Source organism: Canis lupus, chromosome 18, assembly GCF_011100685.1.
Source record: "Canis lupus familiaris isolate Mischka breed German Shepherd chromosome 18, alternate assembly UU_Cfam_GSD_1.0, whole genome shotgun sequence".
In the NCBI taxonomy this organism is placed as follows: Eukaryota; Metazoa; Chordata; class Mammalia; order Carnivora; family Canidae; genus Canis; species Canis lupus.
In genome coordinates this window covers 17,573,664-17,599,699 of record NC_049239.1, presented here as the reverse complement: position 1 = coordinate 17,599,699, position 26,036 = coordinate 17,573,664, and the positions used below count along the sequence as shown (strand labels likewise).

Sequence of the window (26,036 nt, the reverse complement as noted above, 5' to 3'; positions counted from 1 at the left end):
AAAAGTTATCCCAGTTAGCAGTAATCGGAATCTTGTATTTCTAAGACTTCAAAGTGAAAATAGCTAGAAAATGCATTAGAATAGCTATAAATGAATCTCACTGGCAATTTTCACTTAATGTTGGGTCCAGCTGGAAATGTGTATAGTCCTCTGTATACGGGCAGGTTCCCCTGGTGGTGTAGACACACACATCAACACACAGGCATACACGTATGATACACACGCAGGCTTCTGTGTGCTATCTGTAACACATGCTGTAATACACAAGAAAACCTACCAATCCAAATAAAATAGCTATGCAGCTCATATAGTCAAAAAAGTCAATACAACAGAATAAACATGGGCCAATAGCTAGCTTATTTGAATAATGTTATTTAAAACAGGCTGCCATAAAAGAACTTCAGACTGCTTTCTTTAAATCCGCGATAACAAATTCTCTGTGCTATTGGTGCTGCTGTTATTCCTTGAAATGTCCCCTCCTCACTGCCTCTCTTCTCCTCCACAACCCCATAGCATGGCTCCTTCTACTTTGCTCCTTCTTCTTCTTGACGACCTCTCTGTCAGGTCAGCAGCCTACTGTTGCCATGTCCATATTTAATTCTGCCTCTGCAATTTTGCTTACCTAAAGTCCCAGAGGTAAACCATAATTAAAACCATGATCTAGCTAACTCGTGATCAGCATCTTCTTAGACACAACACAATATCTCAAAAAGATCTATATTATTTTATTAGTAATTTTCAGAAGGAAACTTACACTACACTTCTGAGGATATAAACTCTTCTTTTGAAATTCCACCTCCGAAAATCATATTTAGCCTTTTTTGTCTAAATAAGACCATAAATAAAGGCCATAAATAGCCTTTTTGTCTTAGTCTTTTAAAATAGCTGATATTACACTTATATTTATATTTCGATATGAATATGTATCATTTGCCAAATATGTGTATAGCATGATGCTATATGCTTATCAGAGTATTTTGGATATGATCTTTTCCAAATAACTATAAAAACTCTCAAAATCTGAGTTTAATCTCTAGCATTCAAGGTTTTCTTAAGAAGTAAGGATGATACTATTTAAGATGAATTGGTTCTCTATTACAAAAGACCTCATACAAAGGTTCAGCTTATTTGGGACCATATAGAATCTAAAATTTGTTCAGTTTCTGCCTCTGGAAATTGGCTTTCTCATCTTCTGTCAGAATCAAATCAAATAGTTCGTGCTTACGTTTTGAAAGTTTATCAAAGAAAGTTTCGCAAAACTACTTGCTTATATTTATGTTCATTCAGTAACGGTAGTATCACATTTTTTCCAGTTAATTAAGTCGCCTGTTTTAATTTTATTTAGAGATTCTTGCTTCTGAATAGTAATAATGACAAGCAGCTGTCACTTGCTGAGTGCCAGTCATGTGCTGGACACTTCCCTTGGGGCATTTCCAATGTTGTCTCTGCTGTGATTAATGCTGCAATAGGGAGGTAATATTTTACACTCACTAAAGTCTCCCCTGAAAAACAAACATACAAACCTCTGTTCCCTGCAAATTGTTCGTGATGTGTGGTCCATTACCCACTTTCAGCTTTCCTGGCTTTCTGGGTATATTTCTCATGAAATGGGCTAATTTTCCATGAAAGATAGTTTATGAGATTCCATGGTAAAGTGCACACAGAAGCAAATCTCAGTATTACCCCTCCATGGGTTTTCTGCGTGAATTTTTTTTTAAAGATTTTGTTTATTTATTCATGAAAGACACAGAGAAAGAGAGGGAGAGAGAGAGGCAGAGACACAGGCAGAGGGAGAAGCAGGCTCTGCCTGAGGTGGGCCTCGATCCCGTGACCCCGGAGTCACGACCTGGGCTGCAGGCGGAGCTAAACCGCTGAGCCACCTGGGCTGCCCTCTGCGTGAATTTTTAAAGTGGAAAATGATTCCAATAAAATCTCAATTTAAGGTGAAGCCTATATTTTTGTATTTTGCAAAACAAATTACATAATATTCTGCAGACAAGAGATATTTTTAAGATTAATACATTTTCAAGTGTTTTAATGTCCCTACTTAACCTAGTAGTTAAAAATTATTTTCTTCCTGCAGCTAAGTCAGAATTTATAACAACTCTGACAGAAAAGGCCAAACAAGTGTTCTATGCTCTCCAAACACTATTTTACTTCCATGGTTACGTGGCACAATTCATGATGAAAACCTTCTGCTTAAGTGCAAAGCACTTTGTAAGTTCTTTAGAAGCCAAAACATTTATCATGTAAATGCCAAAATCTTTATTTTTCGTTTGTTATATAAAATAATTATTCAAAAATGTAAACATCACTTATAAATGAATGGTGTTAGCAACGGCGACTTTTTAATTCTTATATTCAGGTAAAAATTTTGTCTTCATCGGATCAAGTCAATGATTGCACATCTAGAGAGGCCACGGTACCACGGGTAGCTATGCAAAATAGACAAGAAGACTGATGCTTGTCTGATGAGCATGGAGTTGGCGTTTAACCTGCTGAACTGCTAGGGTGGCGAAGGTTCCATAGACTATTCTGTGAATGCCCATGGAAGCGGGTCGGAAGAACCGGGAGAGCGTGTGATGCATGAAACGCTGTTCACCTAGAATATAGTTCTGCTTTCATTCTATATCTTGGGGCTCCACCTTAAGTTTCACTTGAAGAAGAGGTTTTGTTTTCAAATATATATTTGAAAAAAAAATCATTGCCTCCCCACTGCATATCCCTTCGGGGACCCAGCCAGCGAAAATGAAACTATAATAGATGCACGATCATTCTAACTTGGTATGATCTTTCTAACTTAGACTTTTAAGTGGACTTGATGTGGTTAAACACATTCAGAAACTTGGAAGAAATGTCCCCCTCTTTGAGTTGGCTTTGTAAAATGGTGATTCAGGAGTGTGATTTATTTTTTTTTTCGTGGAAGGCTTTCCTAATTACAATGTTGGTTCATTCTTTTGAAAATGGCATGGCTACACACACGATGATAAGCTAAACAAAGAGTTTTCAGGGAATATCAAGACGAATAGCATAGGCTTCCTGCTTTCAAAGTTCCTAAAACTACCAAAATTTAGTTTAAAAAACAGGAGAGAAAATAGTAAATGGCATAAGGTACAAACACCATGCAGGGAATTGATAGCAGAAACAGGGATCTCGGGGCACCTGGGTGGCTCAGTGGTTGAGCACCTGCCTTCGGCCCAGGGCGTGATCCTGGGGTCCTGGATTGAGTCTCACTTCGGGCTCCCTGGATGGAGCCTGCTTCTCCCTTGGCCTATGTCTCTGTCTCTCTCTGTGTCTCCAATGAATAAATAAATAAAATCTTTTTTTAAAAAAACAACAACAATAAATATTTTTTAAAAAAAGAAACAGGGATCTCACTTTGTCAGGAAGTGGAATGCTTCAAGAAAAAGGCAGGATTTGAGCTGTCTTTAAACAATGAGTAGACCACTGAAGCTCAGAAATGTGAAGGAGAGCACTTCTGAGCTGGATATAGGAGGAGCAAAGGCATCGGCAGGTGGCAAATGGGGCACTAGTTAGGAAAACAATATTGTGTCTAATTTGGCTGGAGCCTGGGGTCTCTGTCCAGGGACAGTACCAAAAAGAGAGGAACGGTGGAGACTGTAAAGGGATTTGCCTGTTAGGTCAAAGAGGTGTGATAATCTCAAGCAAGAAAACCTAAGAGAAGGAAAATGTCAAGTCAAAGTACCTACTATCTGCCCTGCCAACTACTCACGGATTGCTCAGCTCTGTGTCCGGGTCCGTGAGGTGATGGTGGGATCCTGGGTGGGAAGGAAAATTGGAAGGAACTCTGAAGACTGTCTTACAAAATAATGAAAAAGCCAAAGATGTCAAGGAGAGGATGGGTAGAGATACAGAGGGGGGAAAAACAGCTCGGGGACAGGAAAACAGTTTCTGGAAGAGTTTTTAAATAGGTGCTAAAAGGCGTGTGGGAGAGGCATCTGCTGTGAATTTTAGGGAGTTTTGCTGCATTATGTGCTGTGGAACTCCATCCTCTGTTCCTGAAGGAATAGTCATGTAATCAAACTGCTATCCAAGGCTTTCTGGAGGCAGATCTGTGTTTCCTTTTGGCTGTGCTGAGATGGATTTTAAGGTGAGAGAGAGAGCTCAGTTTTATTGGGCTCACAAACTATCTGTACAGAGCATGGGGCTCCCTCCACCCCCATGGTGTGCTGATGGAGACAGGAGATGTGAAGGAGAGGGCAGAGGGCACCTTCCACTCTGTATGCTTCACCTCTGCACCCACCACACCCACATCTGTTTACAGACTGGGGTGCTGTATAAGATTTCCACCGGAAAAAAGTGATGAAAGCGGTTTAAAAACAGAGTGAAATGAAGGGATAATAAGCTGAGAAATGTACTGTTAGTGTAAAATGAGCTTCAGAGAACCGTATTGATGCTCAAGGCTCTATGGCTTGTACATGGCAGAGCTAGAACTAAGACCCATCTGTGCTGAACCACTACTCCGCCCTGGCCGATCAGAGATTTTCTTCCCAAACCAAACCATTAAGATTTAAGATATTTTGAGCCTGTCCATGCTCAGATATAGTCTTTTGTAGACAGCAAAATCTGTCTTTTTAATCTGAAGCTTGATAGCAGGTAAGCCTTGTACCCCTTATTTCATATCTCAGATGCACCCTGGTGTCCCTGTTTGCCCCCCGTTGGGTATGCATGGACTGGGAATACAGTAAAGAACTTTTGCCTCAGAAGATAGTGGACTTGGAAAAAAAAATAAAAAAATAAAAAATAAAAAAAAATAAAAAAAATAAAAAAAAGAAGATAGTGGACTTGGTGTTAGGTTCTAAGCTTGCTGCTGGCATTTCCTTTCTGTTTGCCCTTACGTCAACATAAATGCCGGATGTGACAAAGGTTAAAATACGATGACTCGAACTATCAATGTACTGGGAGAAAATACAGGAAACAAATTTATGATCTCAGAGTAACAAAGGTCTTCTTACAGTATGACACAGAATCTGAAGCCATAAAAGAAAAGCGCAATAAAAAAACGAATTTCCACATAAAGAAAACCACCTTAAGGAAACTCAAAAGAAATCCAACAAACTGAGAGACTTTTGCAATGCATATTATACACAAAGGCCTACTTTTCTAAATGTATAAGGAATTTCTATAGATCTATAAGAAAAAAACTACACAATAGAAAAATGGAAAAAAGGATGTGAACAGAACTCGTACAAAAAGAAGTACAAATGGGTCTTTGTATTAACCATATGGGTTCCCTGAAGCTGATGCTTTAACGTCTGCTCTGTATGCCTAGGCTGGCCAGATACACCTTATTCTAGACAACCTGATAAGGTGCCTGAGTCACATCGCCTTAGCCTCCTGCCTCCCTCATCCTCCCCCTTCCCAGCCTTGATAGGAATCTTCCTCCTGGAGGTACACTTCTCAAATGCAAACCAACCATTCCAGAGTCCATGCTCTCAACTCTCTCCTTATTAGGCTGTCACAGGCCACTACACTTACCCCCATCACCCCAGAGCCAAGTACCAAATAACCAGGGACAGTCCCTATGGCCCAGAGCTCACTGAACTTAATCCTACTCACCAATCCCAAGCCTGCCCTACCCTGCTTCACTCATTCCTTCCCAAGAAAGTCACAATAAAGGCTCTTGCCCAGTCCCTCCCTCTCCCTCTACCTCCTGAGTTCCCAGTGCTTCCTCAGGTTGCTCATCATGGCAAGGCATGTCCCTTTTCCTTCAGAACTGTGAGTAATAGACTATCATTTCTACTATCATTTCAACATCTATCTCTTAATCTGTTTGCCTTCCTATACAGGACATTTTGTCTATAAACATATGAAAAGAAGCTCTGCTCCATGCATTTGAAGGTAAGTGTAAATGAAAACTATGATGAGGGACTCCTGGGTGGCCCAGCGGTAAGCACCTGCCTTTGGCCCAGGGAGTGATCCTGGAGTCTCAGGGATCAAGCCCCACATCCCCGCGGGGAGCCTGCTTCTCCCTCTGCCTATATCTCTGCCTCTCTCTCTCTGTGTCTCTCATGAGTAAATAAATAAAAACTTAAAAAAAGAAAAGAAAACTATGATGAGATAACATTTTCCTTTCAGCAGAGTGACAAAGGTCAAAAAGTTAGCGCACAGTAAAGTCACATTCATTTATTGTCCCTGGGAACATAAATTATTACAGCCTCTATGGAGAGCACTTCAGCAATAACAGTGAAATGTCAGAATATGCAAATTCACAATATGGCTATTCTACTTATGGGTACATACGCAAAAGAATTGAAAGTGAGGATCTTGAAGAGATATTTGTATACTCTGTTCATGGCAACATTATACAAAATAGCCAACAGGTGGAAATCACCCAAGTGTCCATAGACAGAAGAATGGATGAACAAAATGTGGTGTATACACACAATGGAATATTATTCAGTCTTAAAATGGAAAGAAATCCTGTTACATCATACAATATGGAAGGAACAACACCAGTTTGAACTGCGTGGATCCACTTATACATGGATTTTTTTCCCCGATAGACACAATACAGTACTATAAATGTATTTTTTCTTCCTTATGATTTTATTAATATCATTCTTTTTCTCTAGCTTACTATATTGTAATAATATAGTGTATAATACATATAACATGTGAAATATGTTCATCGACTATTTATATCATTAGTATGGCCAAGAGTAGGCTATTAGTAGTTAAGTTCTGTTGGGAAGGGTCAAAAGTTATGTGTGGACTTTCAACTGTGCAGGGAGATTGGCACCCATAAGCCCTGTGTTGCTCAAGGTCAATATATATTCAAATAGTTCTTGGGTTACTGAAGGTACTGTTTCACAAAATGGATGTTCTCTACTGAGAGCCACAAACTTTCAAAAGTCAACTTACTTTCACTCTCAAGAACTTTCTCAAAGGAAAAAATAATACTATTAAGTATTTCTTCCTAATCCTTATTTTTAAGAGCAACATCTGTTCACAGTGACAATTTAAAAAAAAAAAAAAAAGTATCTGAATTTAGGATTTTTTTTTTTTTTTTAAGTAGGCTCCATGCTCAGTGTGGAGCTCAACATGGGGCTTGAACTCACAACCCTGAGATCAAGACCTGGGCTGAGATCAAGAAGCAGAGGCTTAACCAACTGAGCCACCCAGGCACCCCTTTAGATTATTATTTTTAATATTTAATCAACTTGCTATAACAGTTTATCTAAAGAATCAATGAAAAGTACAGGGGTAATTAAAATTTTATTAAACATATAGTGAAAAATAATACAGGCACATGCATATACACAAACTAGCTCCTCATTATATCTATAAAAGAATCAAAAAAGAGAAAGGGAAATTAAGGACAATTAACCACACTGAGCAAGGGACAGATGAGATGCTTGGGGGTGGGGTCACTGTGGCATTGTCTTCTGGTTCCTAGCCCTGAGCCTAGCCTGTGCTCAATGCTCAGTAAAGATTTCAGAATGAGTAAAGGAAGATAATCTCAGATAGAAACAGAGGAACTCTCTCTGTCCTTGATTTTCAAGTCCCTTCTGACTCCCACTTGCCACTGATCACATGTTCAGATAGCAGAGTTTTTCCGACAACACCCTGGATTCCTGGACAGAATCAATCTTCATGTTTTCCATTTTAAAAGTACCAAATATAAGGATACCCTAACATGGAACTTTCTTTTCTCTTCCCCTGGACTCCTCTGCAGTATATGATTTTACTGATTGAATTTAGGGGCGTTAATCTACTTTGCAAAGTGGAATATGACTTGTATTCTTATAATCCTAATATAAACCTTTAATCTTTGTAAATAAATATTAGCCATGTCAATGCCACCAATATTTAAGTGCATTGCAAGCATGTCCCAAAGTCTTTCTCCATACTGGAGAGATTTTTAAATTTCCACCTTACTGTCAGAGTTAAAAAAGAGGAAAACACCAAAAATAAATAACTTAATGGGAAACATGGAACCTATCTGTATTGTTTAACAAATTATCAGTCTGTTTAAAGTTTCTTGACAGCCAAAAATATATCCTGAAAAATTATTCCCACAATGCTGGCTGATGTCTAAAAGGACAAGTGAAAATAGACCAACAATAGCAACACTTGTAGAAAGATTTTAAGAAGAGATTTAATAGTTTTTTTTTTTTAATGCATGTCCTCTACATATAGCATATTAATGAAGTGTGATAACTAAGAAAAGGATAGGGAAGTTAAGGAGAAATATTTTAATAGAACATTAAATATTTATCTTTATTGCTTTTCTTTTAATACACAGTTTACTTATAAAGTCAATTTGTTAAAATCCTAAAATAGTAGTGTTTAAATGTATCAATGTCAAGTGAAGAATGTCAGATGAAATGTGCACTAAGGGAGGAGCCAGGGTTCCTTGCCTGGCTCAGCACCTGCCCAGCTCAGGGCAAGTCTCAACCTTTCAGAACTTTAAGATAAAAATAGTATCTTAAAATTCCTATTCCTTATGGAATTGCTATGGGAATCAAATTACAGGCTTAAAACGACATAGACTAAGATCCTTGAGGATGAGGATCTTAAATGTTCATCTTTGTAACCAGTTACTTGACTAATTCAGGTATGAAAGAAATAGAAATAATTTTCATTCTTGAAAAACATTTTAAGTTTCATTACAGATTAACCCAAGAAATTTATTAGTATCTAGAGGAGGTCAAACCTAGAAAATTAAGGAAGCTTTTGTAGCACCAGAAAATCACCAATATTTTCAGTAACTAATCAAAATTTTGTATTAAAAATTCCTAAAATTATTTAATCTGTTACCATCCTTAGGAGAATGATATGTGTAAAGAATAAGAAAGTATCTTTTGAATATGTGGATATCCCAGTAAAAGTAAGAAATTAAGTAAATGATGGCAACATCTTTTTATAAACACACAGTGGTAGAAGGTGCTGTTAAATATAGATAAAAGCAACTTGCAATCCTTTCAGAAAGCAATCTGAATACCGGTGAGAACCTTTTATGTATATATATCCAGCCCAAGGACATCCCTGGGAAACTCAAGATCCACATATTGGGCATTCCTCTCAGACCTGATACTTCTTCTGGATTCTCTGTCCCTTAGGATACCATAATCTGGCCACTTTCCCAAATCAGAAATCCATCCATCAGTTCACTCCCTTTTCTCTTCCTCACTCCCCTCCTCCCTGTCCATTCAGATGCTAAGTCCAGTGTTTTCTATTTCCTTAATATCTCTCCTGTATATATTCTATCCCTTTTCCTATTGCCACTGCCATGGTTCAGTCTCTCCTTACATCTTATCTTGATACCAAAATGGCATTCTAATTGGTAATATGGCAGGAATGGAACAGAGACAAATTCAATAGGTATTTAAGAGATAGAATACAGGACAAACACTAAGTTTAGGAGAAGAATAATGAATTTAGTTCTGATCATGTTTAGCTTGAGGTACTTTAGGATCATCTGTTAAAAATATTCCCAGTACATGCGTGTATGGGTGTGGGCAAAGCTTAAGGACAGAGAAATAGGTTCATAGTAGACATAGTGAATATGGCTGAAATAGACCCTCTTGTGTCCTACTCCTCCAAAAAGCTTTTTCCAGATCATCCCATTCCCAGTCATTGTTCCTTCCACTCAATTCTGATAACTTTGATTGTACATTCCAGGTCCACAATTATATGTTGCCTTTTGTTGATATTTAGTATTTCAAGTTTCTTTTCCCCAAATTAAGCTTCTATATAATAGTAACTTTTTATATGCTTTATGCCTATGAATACCTATGCTGTCTGGCACTATGCAAGCATACAGGAGGCACTCAAAACAAAGAAGGAGCTGGCGGGATAAATTTGATTTTAGTGACTTTAATAATAACTATAATAAATATCTCCTAGCATAGAGTTTGGCACATAGTCGGCATTGAATTAATATCTGTTAAATGGATTAAGATCTAAAGTTTCCCATTACTCTTCAAAAACTTCTTGGTATCTCAATTGATTCCAAATCTGACATGCAACTAAAACTTGGACACGAATATATTTATTACACATTTTGTAAGAAGTCCAACTGTTGATAGTCTTATATAACTTGTTTCAGTGAAAAGGTCACATATCAGCAAGCTTAATCCCTCTTCATCTACTCACCCACAATACTCGAACACCCCCACACACTGCTTTTACAGAATTTCGTATTCTATATTGACATACATTCCTACTTCCTTAGTGTTTCCCTCCAGTGTTCACATTGGCCCCTCATACCTCCAAATGCTCTTGTGCTACCTTTTCTCTTTACAGGTCAAAGACTTAGCTATGATTGGCACAAGAATTATTTTCAGGAAATGAAGAGAAGGAAGGTTCTTGTTGAAAAACAAAAAGCCAAAAAGGCAACTTAATTTCATGTTTTGACTTTGACTCTTGGCATTAAAACAAGAATGGCTTTATGGCTTCGAAGTCTTGGAAAACTTCAACATCTGACACACTGACTTTTGACACCTGACGTCACACTTACAAATCAGTGGTACTTTACATAACTATGTACAGACAGAAATAGAAATCCTAACTTGGGGAATACCATGAAAGCTATAACTTATGTTAATCTTGGATGTACAAACAGCAGCTAGTATGATGCTTTGAACAGAGACATATCCAAACTATTTGTTGAAAAAATGATTTTTTATGCTAAATATTTACTGCTTGTCTCTGTGCAAGGTCTTGAGCCAGGTGCTGTATAAAATGCAAATAAAATAACACTTGCCACTGTATTGGACAACAAGAGTTATATATGGCCCATAGAGTGTGTTGTTGGTATAATCTTTTTGGAAAGCTATTTGAAGTTATCAGCTATTTGGAAAGCTGAATATAAACCCAGACTATGACCTAGTAACCCCACTCCTAGGTATACACCCAAAACAAATGAATTCATAAGTATAAGGCATGCATAAGAATGATCACAGAACTTTATTCATAATCATCCAAAACAGGAAACAACCCCAATCTCTAAACAGAATAGTAAGGATAAGCACATTATGGCATATTTACAAATAAGAACACTATATAGCAGTAAAAAAGAATGAACTACTGCCACACTCAATGCTATGATCAATTTCAAAGACGTAATGGGAGCAAAAGAAGCCAGGCACAAAAAAGCACAGACTATGTGATTCCATGTCTGTGATATCTAAGAAGATGCAAAACTAATGGGTAGTGATAAATCAGAATAGTGGTTAACTTTGGTGGGAGCAATGACTAGGAAGGGTCTCAAGGGACACCCCGGGTTGCAGGAAACATATTTTGATCTGAGTGGGAATATATGGCAGGAGTGGAGAACATATAAATTCAAGAGATATTGGAAGAAGATATTTAATTCTCAAACTGACAAAGAGAAGAATTAGGATTGGGAGAAGAATGATGAATTTGTTCTGAATGTTTTGGGTTATAGGACTACGTGAACATTCACTCAACTGTACGCTGAGTATTTGTAAGCACCACTGTATATATGTTATATGATAACAAAAATTTTTTTTGATAACAAAAAAATTAAAAAAATAAAATAGAACACCATCAAGTTTTCAATAAGACAATAAAAATCTGTGGAGCATCAGGCCTCACAGGTGGACAGTGATGGTAGAGTTGGGGAGCAGACGTGCAGCATTAATCCATACAGTCTACTGCTGGAAGCCATGTGGCTTAGTTCCTAAGTACCACTTGGAACATTCATCCCAGTGTGAATCAACACAGTGTAGTTCCTGCCCTGTTAGGTCTTAGTGATTTATATAGTCCCAGTGTCAGTGGGGAATTCTAAATTTTCCATGTAAAATATTATATGAGGAGAAGATATTCCATAAATATCTGTTAATGACCTGGTAACACGTGACGGGTGGAGCCTACAAATGCTTGAACAGTTGAGAGGTTGTAGGGAACACTGGCAAATTTCTCTAAGGGAATGGGAATTAAGCCAGACTCTAAAAGATTAGGAACAGATGCAGGGGTTACAAAGTATGGCCTATACAGGTATTTGATTTGATTTCTTTGGGTGTGAATAGCACAGTCTTTCAGGAGGCAATGTGACTAGAAGTATTTCTGGACAGCCAGATTTCTTGCAACATGGTTTGTGAATATGTGCCAGTTCCCTAGGCTTCTGAGTGTGGGAGAGTCCCTGTGATGGAGTGCACCATAAACAGAAGATCAGAAGAATCTAAGTGAATTATTAGCTTGCACACGTGGTTTGGGCCCAAATCACACAGTGCTATGAATACCATACTGAGCATATTCTGCAGGCAATGTTTTTTTTTTTTTTTTACTTATTTATTTATTCCTAGAGACACACACACACACACAGAAAGAGAGAGAGAAACAGAGAGAGAGACAGGCAGAGGGAGAAGCAGGCTCCATGCAGGGAGCCCGACGTGGGACTCGATCCCAGTTCCACTCGATCCCGGTTCCCCAGGATCACACCCCGGTGTGCAGGCAGTGCTAAACCGCTGCGCCACTGGGGCTGCCCTCTGCAGGCAATGTTAAATGAGACCTTGCCATTCGTATTTTGGTAATGTGGGCCAATTGTGTGACTAGCATTAATAATAATACATGCTGTAAGCAGCTTCTGGTTCTTTCAATGTGATGCCAAGCATCTGGACTTTTGAAAGTGGATTTCTGACTGCTTTCTTTCAGTTGCCATCTGAACTCTTGCTATTCTGCAGATACAGCTTCTGTTTAGATAAGCAAAGGAGGGAAGCTTATATAAAGTAGGTCAAAAATTTTGTTACGACTCATAAATCTTAGACAAATGCTGAAAGAATTAGCAAATAAAGCTATAGATGCCAACAGGAGCAATTTCAGTGGTGTTTCTTATGGAAATAAAGTTATTTGATGCTGATAATCATTCTGCAAGGTTTTGCTGTCTTGAGGAACAGCTGTCATGCAGTGAAATTACTGATTTAATTAGTAATGTAATTTTACGCTACTCAGAAGTGTAGATAAGACAGTTCTTTGACGCTAGTCTAAGGTATCAACCTTATCAGGGGCCAGTCATCCCCAATGTTTAATAACTATAATTTATGCATACATGTATATTGAGAGATTCTTGAGATATTTAATAAATTGTTACACTGAACATCAGTATGCAGAAGTTGTCCTAAGAGCTCCTTTGACTTTATAAGACAAACCTTCCATGCTTCATTATCTGTGCCTTAAAAAACTTGACTATAATTTTTATTATTTGCATAACCTTTAGTAGAAATGAATTCCAGTATAGCCTTATTTTTTATTTGATAGAATTGTTAAGGGTAGTGGTATAAAAATAGAAATTCTATTGCAAAAAGTTAGATATATGATGGATTTTAGCAGAAACAGAGAGCCCTTAAAAATATTAAGACTAGAGATGTGAATTCATGGTTTTAAGGATATAAATATAGATAAAGAAATAGCTATAAACTTGTGGGTAAATATATTCATGCATCTGTTGCCTAGCTGTCTTCTGAGAGGACTTAGAAGCAATGACAGACCAGTAGCTATGAGCATACCCAGCACTGAGATCTAAGTTTGCAAATATATCATTCTCCACTAAAAGGAACCAGGGATCCTTTGAGAAATTTTGAGAATTCCAAGGCTGGAGCAAAGAAAATGCAAGATGAGTCTGGAACACATTCTTATGACAGAAATTAAAGAATTACACAAAGAATCATAGAGTCATGTCAAAAGAACAAGTGAGTCCTCTTGAAGAGGTGTACAATGGCAAAATCAGGGAAAATTGAAACATCAAAACAAAAAATGACAGTCATGGATTATAACTCACTGAATGGAATAAGAACTTATAGGTCTAGATAGATACATAGGAAAAAGGTAGATAGAAATAAAAGAAGAAAAAGTTCTGCCTTACAGAAGCCAACTAATAAATGAAGATTGAATAATGGAATTAGACAATCATCATTTGGCAACCATCATAATAGGAATTGATTTGGGCAAGTATCATCAAGAGATGTAAACCTAGTAGGTGAAAATTTTAGGAGGAATAAGATATTTAATCTCAGTCTCAGAGAATATCCCCATAGGTGCTGATTAATTTCAAACAGAAAAATAACAATTTTACAAAGGAGAAACATTGTGAAAGTCACCACTTTAATCAAGTGATCAAAATTAACAGTAACAGGACAAGTGGACATCTTGTGTTCCTGATACCCTGTTTCTATATAAAATAAAAATTCACAGTAGTGGCAGCAATTATTTCAAATCTTTACACCAACAAAATATTTGGGTGGGGATTTGGTTTTGCTTCTTGGTTTTGAATAAACTCTGATTTTGTTCTAAGAGTTTTTAAGCTTATTTTAATTTTTATTTTTTAAAGATTTATTTATTTGAAAAAAAAAAAAAAGATTTATTTATTTGAGAGAGAGCGAGCAGAGGAAGGGGCAGAGAGAGAGGGAAATGGCGAGAATCCCAAGCAGACTCCCTGCTGAAAGTAACCCAATGAGGGGCTTGATCCCATGACCCTGAGATCATGATCTCAGCCAAAACCAAAAGTGAGATGCTCAACTGACTGAGCCACCCAGGCACTCCTAAGCTTATTTTTATTATGACTATCAACTTAGAGATTTTATTCAGTTATATTTGCATAAAGTAAATAGTCTAGAATTCAGATGTCCTCTAAAACACTTTCTAAAGTATAGTTCTCAAGCATGATAAGGTAACAGTTGCATATGTAGTCAGTTATTATTTTAAAAAGAAACTCTCCTCATATATGAGCATTTCCTAAATGTTCACCTTTTTAAAAAATTAGACAATAAGACAAAAATCGAACAAAAATCATATTTCCTTTTTTCTTCTCTGCTAGTTAAGAAGCAGTATATTTCGGTGCTCTACTGCTCTAGCTACATTTAGTTAGGTAAATGTACATTTTTCTATCATTATATGTCAAGATCTTTTATCTTCATTTTATGGAAGTGAATATAGCATATTCAATAATGAAAGAAATTTGCTCTCTTATATCATTTACTGACCTATAGAATGTACTTAATTGACCATATATATGCAAATATTTATTATGCTATAAAAGTATCAGAATCTACACCACTGTGTTAGTCCGAGATTGTATAAGACTTTGGAAGAGAAGGTGGGGACTATTTTATTTTAAAATGCTTCAAACTATGTATATTGCCTACAGGTTACATGTAATGAATCATTTTGATAATAACATTAGCTTCATCTGATTTTTAAGTAGATAATGACAGGTCTTAGTATAGTAATATGTAAAGAGAAACATACCTCATGTAGACAAATGAAAGCTGGAGTCGTAGATAAATCAACACACCGCTCATCTTGGATATTAATTGTGGGTGCTATAGCATAAATGGGGTCCTCTTGATCTTTTTCATCTTTCTCCTCTTCCTCTTCTTGTTCTGTGTCTGTTGTACTGTCTTCCATTTTTCACAATTCTAAAATAAAATGATACCATATCCAGCTTTAGGGAATCTTCAACTATAAAGTAAAATTAGTAGAAAATAATAAAAGCAAGCAAAAGTCAACTGGATTAAGCTATTCTCCAATGAAATTTCAGATCAGTAAACTTAGCTATAAATTATTATAAAGTCTCCTTTGTTATAAAGATATTCTCCATTGTTACACTCAATAATTCTTATTTATGTATTTATTTATTTACTCATTTATTTGACAGAGAGAGAAAGAGCACACATAAGCAGGGGGAACAGCAGGCATGGGGAGAGGGAGAAGCAGGCTCTCCAAAGAACAGGGAGCCCAATGTGGAGCTCGATTCCAGGATTCTGGGATCATGACCGGATCCTGATATATACATCATACAATATACATGACCAAAGGCAGACACTTAACTGATTGAGCCACCCAGATGACCCAATAACCCTAATTTTAAAAAGTAAGCTATTGTTGCATTAATTGGAAAAAAGTGATGTAACTAGAATGTAAGCTCCATGAGAGTAGAAACCTAATTTTGTTTACTGAGCAGTATAGTTATCTTCAATTACTATTTATTGATTGGGTAAATAAATATAACTTTCACTCTTAAAATATAACACAAAATTAATTCAAAAATTTGGGGGGAAACTAAAAATCAACACCCTATGGTGGTGAACACTGCCTGAGGCATGCACCTGTGCACCAGCCCGATTGCTTAATTGCTCCATACCTGTATTCCTGCTATGACCACAGCTCAGGCCTATGCTTGTATGTACTGCCTTGCCCCTCGCCTATATCTGCTGCCCATGTACATGCTTAGTTATCCTATCAGACTTCACTTATAAAACATAGGTTCAAGAATAAAATTAAGGATATCAAGATGGTGACTAGCATTAAACCAAGCTCAAGCCCTTCTGAGAGCAGGTCCTTATATGACTGCACAAGTCACGTAGCCAGCCCATTGATTTGCTCACATATTCAAGTGGATCCAGAGCAACCTCTAAAAGGACCTGTCTTGGCCTGCAAGGTCTCTTCTGGCCCATTTTGGTGGCATTGGGATAGTTGCTCTTTTAAGAGAGCTAGTAAGAAGACTCCATTGCATTTTTTTTTAAATGCCAATTTAATCATTTGCTCTTTGATTTCTGACACATGTGAATCTTCACTTAGCAGAAGAGTATACTTGCACTTTTCTCTTGCCAGAGAAGATAACTCCAACTGTCATAAATTTAAGGTCCAGATCTTCTGTTGAACATGTATCATCTCTCACGTCTATCTCATCAGATTAGCTGCTCCTTGATGATGGGAATCCTCATTCTTTTAATAGGGAACGCGTGATCTGTAATATGAATCTGGAAGGCACGGTAGGCTCTGGCTCCTAAATTTATTAGTCAGGTGGCCATAGTCATGCCATTTATTCATTAAGTTTCTTTTCTTCCTCTCTAAAATGGGAGTCACAGCAACTAATTTTTGTTTCATAAAAAGTATACACAAATTAAATATGATAATACCTGTGGACTTTCGGCTTCTATTCTGCTATCTCTAATTTTCTACCACAGACATAAATTATACATACACTTGTTTTCCAATTCTTGCTACAAAAATACTTCATAGGTGGTAGCATTCATTTCCATCAGAAGGCACTAAATGTCTGATTGTCTTTCTTTTTCTTTGTTTTTTTTTTCTCTTTTTTTGTCTTTTTTCTTTTTTTTTCCTTTCGCTTCATTTGGTTGTCTTTCTTTTTGTGATAGTAATAGCTACTGAGATCGTTTGGATTCCCACTCCTTTAATACGTGTATATTTTTTTCAGTGCCATAAAGCAGTGTTTTATGTGGGGTAGCTGGGTGGCTCAGTGGGTTAAGCGTCTGCCTACATCTCAGGTCACTATCCCAGGGTCCTGGGATTGAGCCCCACATCAGGCTCCTTGTTCTACAGGGAGCCTGCTTCTCTCTCTCTCTCTCTCTCCCTCTGCCGCTACCCCTGCTTGTGCTCTCGTTCTCTGTGTCAAATAAATATATAAAATCTTTAAAAATATATAATAAAATAAAAGAATCTGTTGTTATTAAGGCATCATAATACTTCAATTTTACCAATTACATGTTTGTTGTTTAAATCTTTAAGGAGCTAAAAAAGGTTTGATTACATATCTACATTTGTTTGTGTTTATACGCTAAAATATGTAGGTTCAACCATTTCATGGGTGAAAAATGTTAATGACTATCCCAGCAAAATATATCCTTCAGAACATTAGATCATACCTGTTAATTTTAGCTTTTCCTTTAAGAAATATTTCAAATATAAACAAAAATAACAGAATGGTATAGTCAATCCTCCAGTGTCCATCAACTAGCTTCAACAAATAATAATTCATGAACAATTTTGTTTTATCTAAACCTTTCTACTTACTCCTCCGCTCTCCATATAATTTTGAAGCAAAACCCAGACATGGAGATTTAATAATATACCCTAAAGAACTCTATAATACTGTACAGAGATAACCCTCATGTCATTGCACACCTGCACAACACTCCTTTATGTGGCTATGCCACAGGCTACTCAATCCCCAAATTATAAACATGTGGAATGTTTCCAGTTTTCTGCTATCACAGTTTTGCAAAGTATAGTACATATATTTCTTTAAAAATACTTTTTCAAGGCTCTTGGAATTTTTATAATCAGGATGACATTAACTTTCAAAACTTAATTTCAGGCAATCTTCTCAAAGCCCTGCACTTTACCTAGGGCACTGCACTTGCCCAGTGCAGCTTACCTAGGCAACAAAAGAAGGTCACTATGCTGAATTTGTACAAATTCCTCAGTCTGGGGAAGTTTTCAGTCTGTATTATCATGAAAACATTTCAAATACTTTAAATCAGGTAAAACATTATCCAGAGGGAAGCAACAAAAAGACACTATAACAGAGTTCTGATAGATATTATCAGACAAACTTTGACCTTTAGAAAAGAAAGGGAGAGTGAGTAGGAAAGTTAGAAAACACAATTGGACAAATACAAAAGTTTCAAGTGAATGTAAACCTAGAACACTAACTAATCTAAATAACGGGTTGAAAAGGGCTTAAATAGATAGCAAAATTTAACAGATTAAACACATATTCAAGGATTCATTAATGTGAGATTGCAAAGCCTATTAATATCACCATGCTGCAGGTAATATGATTGACAGCTATAAATAAAAAAAATAGAATAAAATATAGTTTCAATCTACATGATATAAACAAGGAAATATTTATAAAACATCTAAATTCCTAGTGTAGGAGGAACAACACAGCTATCAAGTATAGTCATTCTAGAGATGTGTATTTCCATGATACCTAAATCAAGTAAGCAAATATATACTGAGTTGTTTTATGAAGAGCAATAATTTACAAAGAGCCAAGCAATTTACAATATAAAGAGAAATCAAGGCAGGGAATAACTAGCTTTATATCATACAATGTAAGGTAAAATAAACCTAAATAAAAAGCAATGTTGTCCTACCAACATTGAGATAAGCCTTTAAAAGCAGCATGTAGCCTGGAATTTAGATTTTAATCTATAGGAATTGGAAGCCATTACTTTTTTGCTTTGTTTTTTTGTTTTGGTTTTGGTTTTGGTTTTGGTTTGGTTTTTTGGATTGAGGAGTTATCTGAGCTTGTAAAGGTGTTAGTGACAATGAAAGGAATGTTTTGGAAAGGGTGTGAATTCGAAGGCAAGGAGACAATTTAGTGGTTGTGAGTCAGATCCCTCTGCTAGGGACAGGAGATAGATTCTTTGGTGAGCAAAACCAGACCAGGTGTCTGGCCTCAGGGGTGCTCACAGACTGGTAAGCAAGATAGAAATTAATCAGAGAATTACAGAGATAAATGTAAAAATAAATATAACTGAAACAGGTGCTATGAAAGCATGGACCACAGGCAGGGTTACCATGCACTGCACATTTCCAGTAAGCACAATTCCCACGGCAAATGCTGCAGTGCAGCAGCTTGATGAGAATGTTAGAAACTGAGAACCTGAGCAGAGGCAGTACTGTGAGTCAGTACTCCATGCTGTAGGAGTCCAAAGAAGAGAGGACATGGTTTTATGAGGCTTTCTAGAAGGGAGAGGACATGTACTGAGGTTTAACACAGAAAAGCAAAAGGCTAGTGAAGGAGAAAGGCAGGTAAATATGAGCTTTAGTCCTATTCCATAAGAACACTGAGCGTCTCTATTATTCACACTTTGTCTCAGGCTTAAAAGATAAAGCCAAAATAGGAAGCTTCACAAAGAATAATGAAGCAATAAACATTGCAGAGTATGCCTTGTGTTGTAAGACAAACCACTACTTCCTTTTCTCTAGAGCCAAAGAAGTGATCATCATTTTGTGTTTTGATTTTGTACTCTTAAGGAAATTTTTCTTGACAGTTACAAGGAGCACATGCAAAAACCAAATAGTCCACGCACCAGAGAATGGGGCAGAATACACAAATGATGGTGATTTTTTTGAAGATAAAGGGCTATGCTTGCTTCAAGAAATATGTGGCAGGAAACCACGCTGCCTGATATTACTTGCCACCAAACTAGCCCAAGTTTTGCTCATCTTAGACTAGCAGGGTATGATGTAAAGTAAAAAATGATATAGTCCTACACTGAACCTGAGCATTCTTTATCATAAGTTAGCTCCTCTATCTGCCCTGGAAACATGATCACATGCTCCCTCCCCCAGCAGCCCATTGCTATAGGTGAGTTATGAGACTATGTCTCCAGTTAACTCAGAGTTGGACTTGTTGGACGAAGGGAAACATTTGGGACAATTATTTTGTTTGTTTCAGTTTCCTGTACTTACCAAAAAAATATGTCAAAATGAGGTTACAAAAATTGTGGTATATATAGAGTTATATGACAAGTGTCTTTTGGTCCTGTCAGTGTATCTCTGATTATATGCATATTCTTTTTTAGAGATGAGATTAAAAGTCAACATTGAAAGCTCTTCCTAAAAGGCCCCTGGTCCACATACCACAGGCTCAGAATATTGGGCACTGGATCCCACATGCAACCTATAGTTATCTCAGATCCACTTCATCCAACAACATCATCACCTGATAACTACCAACTCCAGAGCCCTAAATGCAACAGATACAATCACTGCATTTATTCATGTGTAGATCTTTAATTAATGTACGATTACATAATACCCATTGTTATTATACAAAGACACGGTTAGGGGTTAGAGTTGAAACATTTTTTTAAAGATATGGATGCAGACTTCAGGTCCTGTTTTTAAGAAGTGGGGGTAGATAAGCTTTGTCATTCAAAGACCTAACAAATCAAACCACAACTTCTTTCTGTTCCTAAAAAAACAAGGAAAGAAAGAAAAGAAAAAAAAAAAAAAAACACTCTCAAAAAAATAAAAGAAACCTGCAAAAAAAAAAAAAACCAACCCAATCTGGGACAAAAAAAAAATAAAACCACTGCAGTTCAGTAAGTACAGATAAAATTTGCCTCATAACTGAAGTGTTAAAGTAAAAATGTGGGTTAAAAACATACCTACATACATACATACATACATAGACATAAAAGAAAACTCTTGAGAGGAAGCTCCAAGTGCATATCTAGCCTTTAAAGTAAATGTTCACAGTATTAGTTAAATCTTAAAAATAAATAAATAAATAAATAAATAAATAAATAAATAAATAAAATAAATCTTAAATTATACGCATGTGTAACTAATGTTCACTGCCCATGATCGCAGAGAACCAGTGTTCTCGGATAAGCTCCCTCCTTGGGAGGGAAGGGAGCTAAGAGAGCTCTAGTCCTTCTCCCAATTCATTTCACTGTCCTTTTGCCTCCCTTTGCATGCTACCCGACAACCCCAAACACAGACCCAAGGAAAGTTATTCACCTTCTCTTTAAAACTAATTCTTTTTCCTTTTCCTCAGAAACCCACACCGTCAAAATAAGCTCCATATTACTCATTTCTGAGTGGGTATAACATATAGGGTCATGATGGGAAGGACCATCCACGTGAAAGACTTCAGAGAATCAGACATGATTCTCGTCTCTAACATAGGCTCCTGGTTGTGCTCATGAGCAGCTGGGAACTCCTGCCCAGTGGTGGTTCACCTGTGCACTTAGTAATAACAACACATAGATAGCCCTTCACAGTTTAAACAGAGTTTCCTTCATATGATTTCATTTTATTCTTGTAACAGCCATGTTCATAACTATTATTATCTCTATTACAGACAAGGAAATGGAAGGTCAGAGAATATAAGTGATGTGCCCAGGATCACACAGCAATAAGTGGGCAGTACTTATTCTAATTCACGTCCACTGGCTCCAAATCCCTTACCCTTATGTACCATCTAAGGACTCTTGCCATGGCCTTGATAAAGCCATTTGAGCTTAGCCTCCAGTAACGGAAAGCAGAATCAAGGATATAGCAGGCTAAAGGAATTTGACTTCTGTCATGGCAAAGGTGCAAAGCTACAACCCCTTTAGCAAAGAGCAGGCCAATACAATGTAAATCAATTAAAGACAACTTAATTCTTGTAGAGCAGTGATTATTAGGCAGTGCTGGAGGTGGTTAGACTGAGCTGTGCAAAACAATGGGCTATAGAACTTGTTGCTATAGTTACAAACCAAAGGAAAGCTTTAGCACGCAAAGTGTGGCAAGAAACACTGGTCTCACATCCGCAATAATTTACAGTCATTCTGCAAGTCCAGTCAGGCTTCAGAAATTCAAAGGATGCCTGAGAGGCCCTATCAGTTCCCCTGATGGTTACCAAATAATTTGTAGTGAGCAGAAACAGTTCCAAATCCTGTGGGAGGTTTGGAACGCTCAAGTAGGTCTGAAGCTGTCTTCCAGAAGGTCTGTGAAGCAGAGACTCTATATGTTTGCGTGCAATCTAGAATCTTCACATTGCAGGCCATTCCTTACTTTTGCTACAAAAATGTGCATGTTTTTCAAATTCTACTGTTAACTTTGCTTAAATTTTAAAAAACATACTTGAAAGCACATTCATAACATTACAATGCTAGTTTAAATGTCCTGTCAAATTAGGCCATTGCCTTGCAAACCTGCTTTTCAATTTACTCCTTTCCTCTTCCCCATATGCTACTCAGTAGGAACTGTGATTCTAGATTGGTCTGGCTTCTTAGCAAAGAACTTCATGAAGCTATTGCTGCTTCCCATCTGCAACAGCCCCCGGATCTCCCTTATTTCTCCCATTATTTCATCTAAGCCTGGGATTAGTGGCTTTAACTTAGTCTACCAGCATGACAGTATGGGGTAATGGAAATGAATACTTTGAAGTTCCATTCAGGCTTGAATCTCATTGCTCCCCTTCCTGTGTGACCTTGGACAAGATATTCAACCTCTAAGTGGCTATCTTCTCAACTGCAAGATGATTTAAGGGTTGTTATGAAGATTAAATGGAACAAAATCTCAGCCCAGCCCCAGCATGTAGTCTTCAATAAATGTTAGCTCCCTCCCACCACGGTCTGGTTCTTTTGCTTTCATGTGTAATATGCCTTAAATGATTTTGACAGGGATCAAATAAACAGATGTCAGCCTGTGACTGGATCAAATAATTTAGGAATCTCTAGATTGGGTCTTCTCTAGCATGAATTTGTCCCAGAATATTTCCTTAGGATTTCGTGTGAGAGTCTTGGTAAGCCTAACCTTCAACGCTCACTATCAGATGTTTTAATCTAGGAACAGAAAGACTCTGGAGGATATTGGGTGCTGCGAAATATTTGTATTTGCAAAGTATTTGGGTCCTTGAAAGAATATGTGTCAACTCTTAGGGCAGGGCCAGCTTTAGACAATAAGTAGGCAAAGTTCCTTATGCCATGGCTAGAAATTTCATAGCCTCCTCTTTTCATTGCATAACTACTTCCTGTTCTCAGGCTTCCCCTGGCCCTACACAGATCTCCACTTCGGTCTTCCTTCCCTTGGGCAGCATCCCTTACTCAATTTCTTTCCTTCCTCTAAAAGTAAAAGGTTCTTACATTCATTATAGGGTTAGAAGAATATTTACCGAGCCAATTTTCCTACTTTACATTGGAAGAGGAAGTTAAAAAACAAAACAAAACAAAACAAAACAAAAAAACCCACCCATAACCTCTCTCTGAGCCAGGGAGCAAGGAGAGTTGGCATGGGCCCCTGTGGCATTCTGTCTGCCCAGGACAAGGTTCAGGAAACGAAATCGTGGAACCTCAGAGAGAGGATGTGCCTCTTCTCCCAGGAGAGAGGTGGGGCAAGTGGCAAGGCTCCATACCATCACCGATCCTACCCTTGCATTCAATGAAGCAGTAGGCAGGGAAGGCCCAAGATGTTTCAAAGTGACATGGGAGACACACTGAGGTAGAGATGACAGTGCTACCTCCCAGGCGCCCTTGATGTTGTGATGAAAGACACAGCTTCAGGAAGCTCTGTGCCCCACGCAACTGAGAGAACCAGATAGGAATGCAGAATTCTCAGAAGGTGCCAACAAGGAGAGCCAAGTGTGAGACCCAGGTGAACGCATATCTCAAGAGAGGTCGGCAGGGTCAAACAGCAACCACTGGCCGGGCAACCATCCTGATGCCATAATGCTACCTAATAACACTTCACTTGGGCGTCACATTTAAGAGGAAGAGAGAAAAAGATGAATTAAGTGGGGTTCTTTAGTCAGTTTTATGGAAATACAATTTGTGTCATAAAACTCGCAATCTTAATAGAATTTGATGAGATTTTACAAACATTGACAGTTGCGTCATCACTGCCACAAACAAAGCCATTGTTCTCCAAGTTTCCTTTGGGTGCCTTTACACTCAGTGCCCATGGCTATCCCCCTGCCTGCCAGCCCAGGCACCTGGTAACATCTAGTTTTGTTTTTTCCAGTAACTTATATAAATAGAATCATAGATTTTTCTGGCTTCTATAATTTAGCATAAGGTTTCTGAGGTTCATCCACATTGCCATGGACATCAATATTTCATTCCTTTTATTGCTGAGTAGTATCACACTGTACAAATACATCACAATTTATTTGCAGATTTACCTGCTGATTGACATTTGATTCATCACTCGTGTTTGGCTATTATGAATAAATTTGCTATAAATATTTGAGTATAAGTCTTCATGTGAAGGACTTCATGTATGGTTTTGTTTTTTGGGTAAATATCTAGGAATGGAATTACTGGGTCATATGATAAGTATATGTCAAATTCTATAAAAACCGTCAAATTATTTTCCAAAATGGCTGCACCCTTTTATATTCACACCAGGAACAAGTGGACACCAAGGTTCCCACTAATCCATATCCTTGTACACTTGATACTGTCAGTATTTTTATTTTTTGCCATCCTGGTAGGTGTATAGTGGCATCTAATTTTAATTTTTAATTTGTAGTTCTAATTTGCATTTCCATAATGACTTATTAATGTTGAACATATTTTTATGAGCTTACATGTCACTTATATATCTCCTAAGATGAAGTGTCTATTTTCTATTGTTTGACCAGTAAAAAAATCAGGTTCTTTTGCTTCCTATTAATGTTGTGAGCACTCTGTGTATTCGGGATATCAATCCCTTATTAATCTGTTTTGTAGATATTTTCTCTCAATCTCTCCTAATCTTTTCATTTTCTTAGCACTGTCTTTTTGAATGGCAATTTTTTTTTAATTTTGAGGAAATCCAATTTATCATATTTTTCTTTTATGGTTCACTTTTTTTGTATCTTAAGATATCTTTGCCAAACTCAAGGTCACAAGATTTTCCCTTATGTTTTCTTCTAGAACTTTAGAGTTTTAGCTCTTCTACTTGCATCTTTTATCTCTTTCAAGTCTTGTGTATGCTGTGAAATAAGGGTTGATATTCTTTGGGAAGAGGGGCACATTAATATCTAGTTGTTCAGCACCATTTGTTAGGAAAAGCATCCTCTTCCCAATGAATGACTATGGTACCTTTTCAAAAATCAACCAAATATTTCAAAAATCAATTAACCAAATATTTCAAAAATCAATTAACCAAATATTTCAAAAATCAATTCAAAAGTCAATTAACCAAATATGTGTAGGTCTATTTCTATGTTCTCTATTCTGTCCCATTGATTTATGTCTATTCTTATACCATACAATATTGTATTGATTATCATAGTTCTGCAGTAAGTCTTAAAATAAGGTAGTGTAAATCCTCAAAGTTACTTTTCAAAATTGTTTTGGCTATACTATGTATTTTTATTTCCATAAAAAAGAATTAGAAGCAATTTATCAATTCCTGTTTTTAAAAAAGCCTGTGCAATTTTGACTGAACAATGAATAAATACATTAGTGTGGGGTGATATGCCATCTTAATGTTGAGTTTTATCTTTCATGAATATGATTTTTCTCCCTAGCTTTTTAGGTCATCTTCAGTTTCTCTCAGCAATATCTTATGGCTTTTAGAAGATAAGTCTTTGTATATGCTTGTTTAAATTTATCCCTAAGTATGTCACATTTTGTATGTTATCATAAATGATACTATCTTTAAATTTCAACCTCCAAATGCCATTGTTAGTCCTTAGAAATAAAATTGGTTTTTGTTATTGACCTGCATCTTGCACCTGGTGAAACATTTTTATTAATTAAGTAGCTTTGCACAATATTCCTTCGAATTTTCTACTTATCTGAACATGCTAT

At 37.1% G+C, this 26,036-nt stretch overlaps 1 protein-coding gene across 7 annotated transcripts in view; it reads right to left on the bottom strand.

Annotated features, from left to right (window-relative positions):
• Positions 1–26,036, bottom strand: part of CCDC146 (coiled-coil domain containing 146) — a 119,202-nt gene that overhangs the window by 84,672 nt on the left and 8,494 nt on the right. For 6 of the 7 annotated variants that reach the window (XM_038562783.1, XM_038562784.1, XM_038562786.1 and 3 more), the window contains one exon: positions 15,235–15,404. In XM_038562783.1, the coding sequence (XP_038418711.1) occupies positions 15,235–15,393 (159 nt within the window). In that variant the 5' untranslated portion in view covers positions 15,394–15,404. Of the gene's footprint in view, positions 1–15,234; positions 15,405–26,036 lie in introns of those variants that run through there. The other variant, XM_038562787.1, reaches the window with a different exon arrangement.